The sequence below is a fragment of the Tachypleus tridentatus genome, chromosome 10 (genome assembly GCF_004210375.1).
Source record: "Tachypleus tridentatus isolate NWPU-2018 chromosome 10, ASM421037v1, whole genome shotgun sequence".
Lineage (NCBI taxonomy): Eukaryota > Metazoa > Arthropoda > Merostomata > Xiphosura > Limulidae > Tachypleus > Tachypleus tridentatus.
The window spans coordinates 117,644,228-117,659,218 of record NC_134834.1 but is presented as its reverse complement, the minus strand read 5'-3'; the positions used below and the strand labels follow the sequence as shown (position 1 = coordinate 117,659,218).

The window sequence follows — 14,991 nt, the reverse complement described above, 5'->3', positions numbered from 1 at the left end:
CTAGCGAATGATTCTAGTTATGATTTATCAACCACTTCTGTAAAAGTGATACAAGCTTCAATGATTAGTTACCACAATGTAGTTTCCATCGCTATTACTTCAGATTGTTTTATGACTGTTTATAATGTATTTATTTGTTTGAAAGCCTTTCGATCTGAATAAATTATTTATAATAGCAGTTAGTAAAATAATTTGCAGATGAGCAGTTAACATTACCAACGATCTGGCTTGTGCATGAAATATTCCAACTGTTTCCTTACAGCTATAAGTGGACTGTAGTTTTAACACAAGTTTGAAAACTCAACCCAAATTACTAAATACACAAAATGTTACAAAAAGTATAAAATAATATTTCTCTTCATTTTGTCAAATATTCTCAAGCTGAGTGCAATGTACTGAAAATTCAAAATTCTACGAACAACGTCTTCATCATTTAATCTGAGAAATGTGTTTATCTTGTTTGTTTCTCGCACGATATAGGTTTCCAGGTTATCTCGGTTAACGATACGAATGGTGAGGTAACGTGAGCATACATAATAAAAATCTGTCGTTAAACCCAGGATTAAACACTTGTGGGAAGAACAGAAAGTTGTTGTCTTAGAAAAATGTTTCATAATCGATTATTGAAAAGGAAATCATATGATAACTTATTTCTTTTTCGATGATTGGAACTTTTCAGTGCTGATCAATTTTAATGTTTCATTCAATAGATAAACTGTTGTTGTTTTTGTTTACCATGAAATCATTCTGGGAAGATTCGAGAAGAAAGGATTTACTGGCAATCAAGATTTTAATGTTCATAACACATGCAGGTAACAAATATTATTACTATATTTAGAACTCACTTACTGTGTACGGCATAAATAGGTGGTTAGGGCGCTCGACTCGTAATCTGAGGATTACATGTTCGAATCTCCGTCGCACCAAACATGCTCGCTCTTCCAGTCGTGGGGGGCGTTATAAACTTGCGGTGAATGCCACTATTCGTTGGTAAAAAAAGTAATCCAAGAGTGTGAGGAGGATGACGATGCCCAGCTGCCTTCGCTCTAGTCTTATAGTGTTTGTTTGTTTGTTTTCGAATTTCGCACAAAGCTACTCGAGGGATATCTGTGCTAGCCGTCCCTAATTTAGTAGTGTAAGACTAGAGGGAAGGCAGCTAGTCATCACCACCCACCGCCAACTCTTGGGTTACTCTTTTACCAACGAATAGTGGGATTGACCGTCACATTATAACGCCCCCACGGCTGAAAGGGCGAGCATGTTTGGCGCGACGGGGATGCGAACCCGCGACCCTCAGATTACGAGTCGCACGCCTTAACACGCTTGGCCATGCCGGGCTTTAGTCTTATAGTGTTAAATTGGGGACGGTTAGCGCAGCTAGCCCTTGTGTAGCTTTGCGCAAAACTTCAAAACAAAACAAACATCCTACTTTGTTCCGGGTTTCAGAGAACAGCTGGCGTGTTGTGTTTTTATTCTGTCAGATGTATTTAAATACAACTGCTAAACCTCACGGGTCACGTTTCAAGTATTTTCATTCATCCAATAGTTTACTTTTCGTTTATTTATGTTAAGATCGTGAGAAACGAACAGTAGCTCAATGATTGAAACATTAAAATTTGGGTTTCGATCGTTTCAGTGGGTAAGACTTATATAAACAGCCAATTATGCAGATTTCTATTCAAAAACAAGCAAACGTAGAAACGAAAAGATTGCTGGTTTACTTACAAAATTTTAAAATATGCAAACTCTATTCCGATGTAGAAACGTTTCTTCTTTATGTCAGAAACCGTTTTCAAACCTTACTCTTCTAAAAGAAAAAAAAATACTTTTATTAAATGTAGATTTGTGAGTTTTAAAGTAGCAAACAGTGTCAATCGATAATTATTGTCTATAACCAAATCTATAAATCCACTTTTATACTTGAACACATATTGATTGAAACAACATTTTAGAATGTTCGACACGTTCTTTTGAAACTGTGAAATTATATCTGAAAATGTTCGACGCTTTCTTTTTATATTGTGAAATTACATGTGAAAATGATCGACACGTTCTTTCGATACTGTGTAATTATATCTCTAAATGTTCTATACATTCTTTGATACTGTGTAATTATATCTCTAAATGTTCTATACATTCTTTTGATACTGTGAGATTGCATCTCGAAATGTTCTGTACATTCTTTTAATAACGTGTAATTATATCTGAAAATGTTCGACACGTTCTTTTGATATTTTGAAATTATATATGAAAATATTTACTCTCTATTTTGTTAAAACTAGCCATTTTATTCTGGATTACTCTTTATTTTGTTAAAATTAATCATTTTCTTTCGGTTTACTCTTTATCTTGTTAAAACTGGTTATTTTCTTCAAGTTTACTCTTTATCTTGTTAACTCTAGATATTTTATTGCGGTTTACTCTTTATCTTGTTAACTCTAGATATTTTATTGCGGTTTACTCTTTATTTTGTTAAAACTGCTTATTTTCTTCAAGTTTACTCTTGTTAAAATTATCCATTTTTTTCCGGTTTATTCTTTATTTTGTTAACACTGGATATTTTCTTCCAGTTTACCCTTTATTTTGTTAACTTTAAATATTTTATTCCGGTTTATTCTTTACTTTGTTAACTCTAGATATTTTATTCCGGTTTATTCTTTACGTTGTTAACTCTAGATATTTTATTCCGGTTTAATCTTTATATTCTTACAAAAAACAACACAAACATTTGTTCTCGAATTTTTTTATTTTCACACCTTTTTTTTTCCTCTGCGATATTTTATCGAAAATAATTCTTGTTTCGGAGCATTGAATACATTATATTAAACCTATGTCTAAATTGCATATTAACAAGTTACGTCACAACCACAGCCGATATAAATCATCGTTGAACAATACTTATCGCGTCCACAATTTGTCGTTGTTCGTGTATAGTCAGATGAAACTGAGTTAACTTTCAAGCAATCAAATAAATCCACTAAATAATAGGAAATTTGGTCAAGTATCAGAGGTGACGTAATGCTAAGTCTGTGAATAACTCAATTGTGATATCGAACAGAATAATGAGACAGAATACAACGTTAAATAATAATCTTTATTAACACATTAAATACAAACACTGTGAGTTTACTTGTGTTATATATGCAACAAGATATTGCTTTTAATGGATTATCTCAGACTCAATAAATCCACTTTTCCTCAGATCACAGGTAATATCACTATCTACCATGACTAGTCATGCGATGTCAGGCTGTAGAAATGTACGATATTTTGATATACCATAGGGTGATGCCAGAAAATAATAAATTAATTTTGTAAAATATATGTAACAATCCTTTCCGAGATAAAATATTCATACACTCAGATTATATAGATTATTTGGAATCTCCAAGACCGAGATATCCCTTATACTCAATGACAGTAGAAAACAAATAGACATCTCTCGTACCAAATGACACTAGAAAACAGAGATATCTCTTCTATTCGATGACACTAGAAAACAGAGGTATCTCTCCTACTCAGTGACACTAGAAATTAAAGAAGGATATCCTTGTACCCAATGACACTAGAAAACAGAGATATCTCTCCTACTCAATGACACTAGAAATCAAACAAGGTTATCTCTCCTACTCAGTGACACTAGAAATCAAAGAAGGATATCCTTGTACCCAATTACACTAGAAAACAGAGATATCTCTTCTACTCAATGACACTAGAAAACAAACAAGGTTAGAGATCCTACTCAGTGACACTAGAAATCAAAGAAGGATGTCCTTGTACCCAATTACACTAGAAAACAGAGATATCTCTTCTACTCAATGACACTAGAAAACAAACAAGGTTAGAGATCCTACTCAGTGACACTAGAAATCAAAGAAGGATATCCTTGTACCCAATTACACTAGAAAACAGAGATATCTCTTCTACTCAATGACACTAGAAAACAAACAAGGTTATCTCTCCTACTCAGTGACACTAGAAATCAAAGAAGGATATCCTTGTACCAAATTACACTAGAAAACAGAGATATCTCTTCCACTCAATGACACTAGAAATCAAAGAAGGATATCCTTGTACCCAATTACACTAGAAAACAGAGATATCTCTTCTACTCAATGACACTAGAAAACAAACAAGGTTATCTCTCCTACTCAGTGACACTAGAAATCAAAGAAGGATATCTTGTACCAAATTACACGAGAAAACAGAGATATCTCTTCTACTCAATGACACTAGAAAACAAACAAGGTTATCTCTCCTACTCAGTGACACAAGAAATCAAAGAAGGATATCCTTGTACCAAATTACACTAGAAAACAGAGATATCTCTTCTACTCAATGACACTAGAAAACAAACAAGGTTAGAGATCCTACTCAGTGACACTAGAAATCAAAGAAGGATATCCTTGTACCCAATTACACTAGAAAACAGAGATATCTCTTCTACTCAATGACACTAGAAATCAAAGAAGGATATCCTTGTACCCAATTACACTAGAAAACAGAGATATCTCTTCTACTCAATGACACTAGAAATCAAAGAAGGATATCCTTGTACCCAATGACATTAGAAAACAAAACAGAGATATCTTTTCTACTCCATGACACTAGAAAACAAACAAGGTTATCTCTCCTACTCAGTGACACTAGAAATCAAAGAAGGATATCCTTGTACCAAATTACACTAGAAAACAGAGATATCTCTTCTACTCAATGACACTAGAAAACAAACAAGGTTATCTCTCCTACTCAGTGACACTAGAAATCAAAGAAGGATATCCTTGTACCAAATTACACTAGAAAACAGAGATATCTCTTCCACTCAATGACACTAGAAATCAAAGAAGGATATCCTTGTACCCAATTACACTAGAAAACAGAGATATCTCTTCTACTCAATGACACTAGAAAACAAACAAGGTTATCTCTCCTACTCAGTGACACTAGAAATCAAAGAAGGATATCTTGTACCAAATTACACGAGAAAACAGAGATATCTCTTCTACTCAATGACACTAGAAAACAAACAAGGTTATCTCTCCTACTCAGTGACACAAGAAATCAAAGAAGGATATCCTTGTACCAAATTACACTAGAAAACAGAGATATCTCTTCTACTCAATGACACTAGAAAACAAACAAGGTTAGAGATCCTACTCAGTGACACTAGAAATCAAAGAAGGATATCCTTGTACCCAATGACACTAGAAAACAGAGATATCTCTTCTACTCAATGACACTAGAAATCAAAGAAGGATATCCTTGTACCCAATTACACTAGAAAACAGAGATATCTCTTCTACTCAATGACACTAGAAATCAAAGAAGTATATCCTTGTACCCAATGACACTAGAAAACAAAACAGAGATATCTCTTCTACTCAATGACACTAGAAAACAAACAAGGTTATCTCTCCTACTCAGTGACACTAGAAATCAAAGAAGGATATCCTTGTACCAAATTACACTAGAAAACAGAGATATCTCTTCTACTCAATGACACTAGAAAACAAACAAGGTTATCTCTCCTACTCAGTGACACTAGAAATCAAAGAAGGATATCCTTGTACTCAGTTACACTAGAAAACAGAGATATCTCTTCTACTCAATGACACTAGAAAACAAACAAGGTTATCTCTCCTACTCAGTGACACTAGAAATCAAAGAAGGATATCCTTGTACCCAATTACACTAGAAAACAGAGATATCTCTTCTACTCAATGACACTAGAAAACAAACAAGGTTATCTCTCCTACTCAGTGACACTAGAAATCAAAGAAGGATATCCTTGTACCAAATTACACTAGAAAACAGAGATATCTCTTCCACTCAATGACACTAGAAATCAAAGAAGGATATCCTTGTACCCAATTACACTAGAAAACAGAGATATCTCTTCTACTCAATGACACTAGAAAACAAACAAGGTTATCTTTCCTACTCAGTGACACTAGAAATCAAAGAAGGATATCCTTGTACCCAATTACACTAGAAAACAGAGATATCTCTTCTACTCAATGACACTAGAAATCAAAGAAGGATATCCTTGTACCCAATGACACTAGAAAACAGAGATATCTCTTCTACTCAATGACACTAGAAAACAAACAAGGTTATCTCTCCTACTCAGTGACACTAGAAATCAAAGAAGGATATCTTGTACCAAATTACACGAGAAAACAGAGATATCTCTTCTACTCAATGACACTAGAAAACAAACAAGGTTATCTCTCCTACTCAGTGACACTAGAAATCAAAGAAGGATATCCTTGTACCAAATTACACTAGAAAACAGAGATATCTCTTCTACTCAATGACACTAGAAAACAAACAAGGTTATCTCTCCTACTCAGTGACACTAGAAATCAAAGAAGGATATCCTTGTACTCAATTACACTAGAAAACAGAGATATCTCTTCTACTCAATGACACTAGAAAACAAACAAGGTTATCTCTCCTACTCAGTGACACTAGAAATCAAAGAAGGATATCCTTGTACCCAATTACACTAGAAAACAGAGATATCTCTTCTACTCAATGACACTAGAAAACAAACAAGGTTATCTCTCCTACTCAGTGACACTAGAAATCAAAGAAGGATATCCTTGTACCAAATTACACTAGAAAACAGAGATATCTCTTCCACTCAATGACACTAGAAATCAAAGAAGGATATCCTTGTACCCAATTACACTAGAAAACAGAGATATCTCTTCTACTCAATGACACTAGAAAACAAACAAGGTTATCTTTCCTACTCAGTGACACTAGAAATCAAAGAAGGATATCCTTGTACCCAATTACACTAGAAAACAGAGATATCTCTTCTACTCAATGACACTAGAAATCAAAGAAGGATATCCTTGTACCCAATGACACTAGAAAACAGAGATATCTCTTCTACTCAATGACACTAGAAAACAAACAAGGTTATCTCTCCTACTCAGTGACACTAGAAATCAAAGAAGGATATCTTGTACCAAATTACACTAGAAAACAGAGATATCTCTTCTACTCAATGACACTAGAAAACAAACAAGGTTATCTCTCCTACTCAGTGACACAAGAAATCAAAGAAGGATATCCTTGTACCAAATTACACTAGAAAACAGAGATATCTCTTCTACTCAATGACACTAGAAAACAAACAAGGTTAGAGATCCTACTCAGTGACACTAGAAATCAAAGAAGGATATCCTTGTACCCAATTACACTAGAAAACAGAGATATCTCTTCTACTCAATGACACTAGAAATCAAAGAAGGATATCCTTGTACCCAATTACACTAGAAAACAGAGATATCTCTTCTACTCAATGACACTAGAAATCAAAGAAGGATATCCTTGTACCCAATGACACTAGAAAACAAAACAGAGATATCTCTTCTACTCAATGACACTAGAAAACAAACAAGGTTATCTCTCCTACTCAGTGACACTAGAAATCAAAGAAGGATATCCTTGTACCAAATTACACTAGAAAACAGAGATATCTCTTCTACTCAATGACACTAGAAAACAAACAAGGTTGTCCCTCCTACTCAGTGACACTAGAAATCAAAGAAGGATATCCTTGTACTCAATTACACTAGAAAACAGAGATATCTTTTCTACTCAATGACACTAGAAATCAAAGAAGGATATCCTTGTACCCAATGACACTAGAAAACAGAGATATCTCTTCTACTCAATGACACTAGAAAACAAACAAGGTTATCTCTCCTACTCAGTGACACTAGAAATCAAAGAAGGATATCCTTGTACCCAATTACACTAGAAAACAGAGATATCTCTTCTACTCAATGACACTAGAAAACAAACAAGGTTATCTCTCCTACTCAGTGACACTAGAAATCAAAGAAGGATATCCTTGTACCCAATGACACTAGAAAACAGAGATATCTCTTCTACTCAATGACACTAGAAAACAAACAAGGTTATCTCTCCTACTCAGTGACACTAGAAATCAAAGAAGGATATCCTTGTACCCAATTACACTAGAAAATAGAGATATCTCCTGTACTCAAGGACATTAGAAAACAAAGAGAGTATCCCTTGTACTCAACGACGCTAGAAACCAAACAGGGATATTCCTTGTGCTAAATGATATTAAAAGAAAAAGAAATATGTATCAACTTGTTGCATAAGAAATAAACGTGTAATAAGGCTTACTTGGCCGTAGTTTACATGTGACGTTTAGTAACAGCCGAAAGATATATACACAGTAGCAGAAGTTGTTAATAGAATGAGGTTTCAAAGTCGTTTTAATATACTGTGCCTTATCTCAGTTTATAAACGTCCATTTCATATAATAATGTAATGTAATATGTAAAATTATTAATATGCAACTAATATTCTTCTTATTGGCAATGTAAGATAGTGTTGTTTTTAAACTTACATAACGTAAGATAGTGTTGTTTCTAAACTTATATATTGTAAGATAGTTTTGTTTCTAAACTTATATATTGTGAGATAGTGTTGTTTTTAAACTTACATAACGTAAGATAGTGTTGTTTTTAAACTTACATAACGTAAGATAGTGTTGTTTTTAAACTTATATATTGTGAGATAGTGTTGTTTTTAAACTTACATAACGTAAGATAGTGTTGTTTTTAAACTTACATAACGTAAGATAGTGTTGTTTCTAAACTTATATAACGTAAGATAGTGTTGTTTCTAAACTTACATAACATAATAGTGTTGTTTTAAAGTTATATAATGTAAGACAATGTTGTTATTAAAGCTATATAAGGTAAGACAGTGTTGTTTTTAAAGTTACCTAACGCAAGATAGTTTTGTGTCTAAACTTACGTAATATAAGTTAGTGTTATTTATAAGGTTAAATAATGTAAGATAAAATTTTGTTTCTAAGGTTACATAAGGTAAGATAGTGTTGTTCTTAAATTTATATAACATAAGGTCGTATTGTTTCTGAAGCTACATTTTTTTTTCAGGTCAGGCTGCTCTCTACCCATATTTTCCTGTTCACCTCAAGTCTTTGGGAATTCCTGTTGTACAAACTGCAATCATATTTGCTGTCCAACCTTTCATTGGTTTGTTTGAAATGCCTTTCGTTAGAATCTTAGCTGATCGTGTTGGCAGTATTAGATTACTGCTTTTTATTTTTCTGATATATTCCGCCATCACTTGTTTAGGATTAACATTCATTCCTGTTGTTGACACAAAGACGACACACAATGATTTGAATTTTAGCATGAAGTGTTCTCTTTCAAACTTTACCTACTTTTATCTATTTACAAATACTCGTGCTCTATTCGAAATTCAAGTTATCTTGATCATCTGGTGTTAAAAATCACAAACTGCTCAACTAATTGTTCCTCAGAATTAGTGTTTCCAAACACCATTGATTTCTGTTTCGTGAACTTTGACACAGAAGCAAAGTATTGTGGAAAACTTACAGATAACATGATACTTACTTTTGAAATTTCAAACTTAGTTAAATCCATAAAGTTTAACAAGGTGCCTAGAAATATTTTAGTAGATATCATTAAGAGTAATATCACGTATGGTGGAACTCAGTATCGAAACTTGATATGTGGTTCTACAAATAAATTGTTTTTGTTTAAAGGTTGTCATATTTCTTGTGACATAAGAAGTGCTTGTAACGCTGCTACGTGTGTTAATGCATCTGAGACGAGATATTCTAGAACTTTCTGGATGTATCTGGCAATTCGTTTCAGCGTATCTTTAGGAATAGCTATTTTAAATGGCCTATTTGATGTTGCATCTACAGTTATTGTAAAAGAGTTAGATGCAGATGTTGGTTACCAACATATGTGGCATGCAGTTGCTGTATGTTTGTTTGCTCCAATAAGTGGCGGATTGGTCGACCTGCTAAGTGCAGGTAAAGATATTAAGGACTACAGGCCTTGCTTTTACCTATATGCAACACTTTATACAGCAGGAGCTTTTGTGTCTCTTTTTGTTGACTTCAGCCCGAAATTATCTTCCAAGAATTCTTTTAAAAACTTGAAGATTCTTCTTTCGAAGCCAGAAATAAATGTGATGCTTTTTCACGTCTTAATTTTGGGAATTTCTTGGGGCTTTCTAGAAAATTTTCTCTTCTGGTTTCTCGAGAGTGAAGTGAGTTCGCCTACTTTTTTATTAGGAGTGAGTTTAACCATTAATGCTGGTACAAGCATTCCAATGACAATTTTCTCCACTTGGATAACCAAAAATATTGGTTATTTTAATGCCACTATTGTAGCTTTTGTAGCATATGTGATACGTTTTATTGGATATTCATATGTGTACAACCCGTATATTTGCCTTTTCTATGGAACATTGGAGAATTTCACCCTTACTTTATCTGCTGTTGGTATAATGTTATATTGCTACCACCTGGTTCCTTTGAAGACAATTGACACGATGAAGATGCTTTGGATCAGTACACATTTCATTATGGGTAAGTTTACGTCAAATTTTAATGTTATCAATTGGTCTCTCAGATATGTGATTCCACAGATATCCAAAGTTAAATTTTTATCTTCATTAATATTTGATTCAAGTTGTTAAATCTAAACAAAATGCCATCAATTATAAACTAGAGTAAAATTACTTTATCTCAGAAGTAGTTGTTACATTGGCCTCAAAATTAATCGACTTAATTCCAGAAGTATTTCTTACATCGACATGGAGACAAATCATTAGTAAAGTTTTAATGTTCACATCAGAGACACTTGTTAAACTAACATCTTGTTAATTTATGTTGATGTCAGTGTGACCTGTACTATTGATACCAAAATGATTATTTTTATCCTCCTTTTGATGAATTATTAGTTTATCTTAAAGATGGATTGTTATGTCTTAAACCTTATTGGTGCACGTTTAGTTCGGGGGCTATATCATATAGACAAGGAGACCCTCCGAGTGTGCCTGCAAGGTTTGGTTCTCCAAGCACCAAACACTGAGAGAAGTGCTGCGCCAAACAATGTGAGTTAATATAGGATATTAGTGCATGCCAGAATACGAAAGACATAGTACTTACGAATGAAATATTTCAAGCATGCATTCTCTACTATGGTTAACTCTAATTTAAGTTATTATCACTTTTTGTATTTAAAATGAATACTTTTTATTAGATGTTAATCTGAAAATAATAAAGTTTATATGATAGAAATATCCAATTATCAATTAGAATAACCTCTTGTTGTTTTTAGGTAAATGATGATTATTTTATTTCTATATACCACAGAGAATAAAACCTTGGATCTAAGCATTGTTAGCCAATAAACTTATCACTAACCCACTGGGGAGAGTTGACTACAAAAACACACATTGCACATTTACTCAATTTTATACCATTCTTAAAGTTTTAGAGAGAAACAAATGAGTGAATTCAACATTCAGTTCTTATTACAGACAACATCCAAGATGATTACAATAATCAATTTATTGTTCACAAGTATTCTTATAACTGATTGTATGCATAATTGGTATTTATTGCTTATGACAAGTTGCCAAGCTTAATTGGAAGAACATGAGCAAATTGTCATGTAAGAGGTTTAGAAGTAGGAGAAACACATGATAAGTGTAAAAGTTGGAAAATCATGGGATAAATGATCAGATTTACATAATGTGAAAATATCAGAAGACAGGTTTGTTTACTGTAGAACAACATGATACACATGTTGAATGAATCATACAAGTTCACAGGTGAAGCATTTGGATACTGTGGAGAAATAATATGATATTACAAAAGACAAGCATGAATATTGTGGAGAAATAACAGAAGTTAGTAGGTGAAAGGTTTGAATACTATGGACAAACTACAGAAGTTAGCAGATGAAAGGTTGGGATACTGTGGATAAAATACAAGTTGGTAAATGAAAGGTTGAACATTGGAGGGCAGCACAAGACAAGATTCTATAATTAAGAAACCCATGGAACAAGTTGCTAGTTGATAGCTTTTTACACTAGATGTCATGGAAGAAATTGTTTGGTAAAGTGTCTTTTTATGCATGAAACTGGATTCCAAAGATCTTACATTTTGTTAATAACTGTAAACTAAAAGAGTGACCGGTTGTAATGATGGTTGTCAAAATAATGAGTTATATGTTTATTGTATAATACCCATGAATCACTGAAGTAATTGATGTGTTGTATGTTAAAGTTTATTGATAGTTTCAGTTGAAATATTTTAAATGTTACATTTCAGGACGGTCCCTGGGCAGCTTCAGTGGTGGCTACTTTATCAACTTCTGGGGATTTCGGAAAACATTTAGAGTGTATTCTTACATTTGTGCTGGAATGAGTGGCTTTTGTTACCTCGTGAATCTATTTTACCTGAGAAATAAGAATAATGGTAAATACAAACAAATATCTGAGTACTACTAAAGTAAGTTGACCATCAGAAATGATGTAAGCACAAAAAATACCTGAGTACTACTAAAGTAAGTTGACCATCAGAAATGATGTAAGCACAAAAATACTTGAGTACTACTAAAGTAAGTTGACCATCAGAAATGATATAAGTACAAAAAATACTCGAGTACTACTAAAGTAAGTTGACCATCAGAAATGATGTAAGGTACAAAAAATACCTGAGTATTACTGAACTAAGTTGACCATCAGAAAGAATGTAAGTACAAATACCTGTTTGTGTAACAACTCCTAGACCATAGTTTCAGAACAGTATACATTTTATCAAATGAAGGAACTGAGAGTTATTTTGTGTATTTGTATAACAACTCCTAGACCATAGTTTCAAAACAGTATACATTTTATCAAATGAAGGAACTGAGAGTTGTTTTGTGTATTTATATAACAACTCCTAGTCCACAGTTTCAGAACAGTATACATTTTATCAAATGAAGGAACTGAGAGTTATTTTGTTGTTTTGTGTATTTGTATAACAACTCCTAGTCCATAGTTTCAGAACAGTATACATTTTATCAAATGAAGGAACTGAGAGTTATTTTGTGTATTTGTATAACAACTCCTAGACCATAGTTTCAAAACAGTATACATTTTATCAAATGAAGGAACTGAGAGTTATTTTGTTGTTTTGTGTATTTGTATAACAACTCCTAGTCCATAGTTTCAGAACAGTATACATTTTATCAAATGAAGGAACTGAGAGTTATTTTGTTGTTTTGTGTATTTGTTTAAAAACTAGATCACAGTGTCAAAAGAGTGAATACTTCATGTAGTAAGACAACAAAATTGTTTGTTATATTAGTTTCTTTTATTAAAGAGAAAGCGATAGAATGAGTTGTATTCTGTAACCCAGTATTTAGGGTTATAAGTGCTCATATTTTACCCCTCAGATGAATGACAAATGTTATTTAGATTTTGTATCAACGATCATTTCTTAATTATCATTAGCTTAATAATGATGTTATTGAAGCAATAACTTGGTTAAAGTGCAGTTGCTCAATGAAAACCATATTATTTTTACCTTGTTTTATATTTCTGAAAGTGCCGTATGAATTACACACTTTATATACATACAGAAAGTGATTATAATTTGTATACTTTAATTACAGATTCTCAGAACGAGCAAGAAAAATGGAAGAGAGTGCTGAAGATCACTGGTGTGCTTTCCCATCTAGGATTTCTGGAAGTTCCTATTTTTGGCTCTTTAGTTTTGACAAATGTATCTACAAATAGTGTTTCTTTCATTCTGTCTGTCAATAAACGTTGTCATACCTACATTCTGCCACATAAAAGTCTACAAATGAAAGACAGGCAAAGTCACAATTTATCTTCTACTTGTAGCTATACTAGTCCATACTCAGAAAAACATCATCACATCAATGTTGTTTCACCTAGAAGTCTACAGGTGAAGGACAGACGAAGTCACAGTTTACCTTGTTCCATTTTATACTTGAAAAAAACATCACTATGTCCAAATTTTTTCATCTGGAAGTCTACAGGTGAAGGACAGGCGGAGTCATAGTTTACCCTGGACTGGAGAAGCTAGTCACTCCAGTAAATATCCAAGTCGCCCTTCTCATGGATTCAGACTTTCACTAACTCCTGTACAAGAGAGTGATCTGGAACAAATGGAATCCTCGACAGATACTGAGATAAGTTGTACAAAATTGTGACGTTTTTACTTGTTTGGGTTTTCTTCAATAATTTAATGAAAAGTAGTGACATTTCTGGAAACAGTAATTAAGAAAAGAAAGTATAATGACAGATGTGGAAAGAAATGATTTGAAACTAAAGGATGAATTAAAAAATTATGACTCAGTTGTATCAGTTTTTAAAAGAGATGTGAAAATCAGTCATTTGAAGAGTGGAGAATAGTATAAAAAAGACAACAGTTGAATTATACAACAAAAAAGTGACACCTAGCAGAATTTCTCTAAAACTGAATTGACAGAAATAACTGACAAAGATTAACCAGTCATTACAAACTGCAGTTTTAGGAACAAGTAGAAATGTTGTAAAAGAGTCAGGTAATAAGTATAAAAAAGAAAACAAACACTGGAAAATGGAGCAGAGGGTGTGAATGTTATTAAATTCCACACTTATTTAAAGTCTTGTTCACCATTACCAAAACAATAACTACGGTCTCAAGAAATGAAGAAGTTACAGAAGTTTCTACGTACAAAATATAATAACTATTGAAATGAAAAGTTGTTATAAATGTTTAGTATTGTTAGTAACAGTGTTGATAATACATTACTGTAAGATTACCAGTGTTTCTGGTGACACAACATTGTACGATTACATGATTGTATACTAACCTCCTCATATATAGGATAATACAGGAATCAATAGTCTGAGTAGCATGAGAACACAACACTCAGTAGTGTTTTATAATCTAGCTCCAGTTTGTAAAGTTCATACCTAGACAATTATTACTGTTAAAATAAACAAACTCCAATTAGTACAGTTCATAATTAGAGAATTATTAGTTGCAATAACCTAATGGCAGTTAATATATTATACAATTAGACAATTATTATTGTTATATTAAACTAACTCCAGTTAGTATAGTTCATAACTAGATGGTTATTA

The 14,991-nt window shown here is 32.9% G+C and overlaps 1 protein-coding gene across 1 annotated transcript; it reads left to right on the top strand.

Annotated features, from left to right (window-relative positions):
• The first annotated feature begins 562 nt into the window (after positions 1–562).
• On the top strand, positions 563–14,448 carry LOC143230160 (major facilitator superfamily domain-containing protein 6-like). Its single transcript, XM_076463240.1, has 4 exons — positions 563–812; positions 8,955–10,426; positions 12,179–12,325; positions 13,509–14,448. The coding sequence occupies exons 2-4, from the start codon at positions 9,427–9,429 to the stop codon at positions 13,919–13,921; spliced, it is 1,560 nt and encodes a 519-aa protein (XP_076319355.1). The 5' UTR covers positions 563–812; positions 8,955–9,426; the 3' UTR covers positions 13,922–14,448.
• The last annotated feature ends 543 nt before the right edge of the window (positions 14,449–14,991 follow it).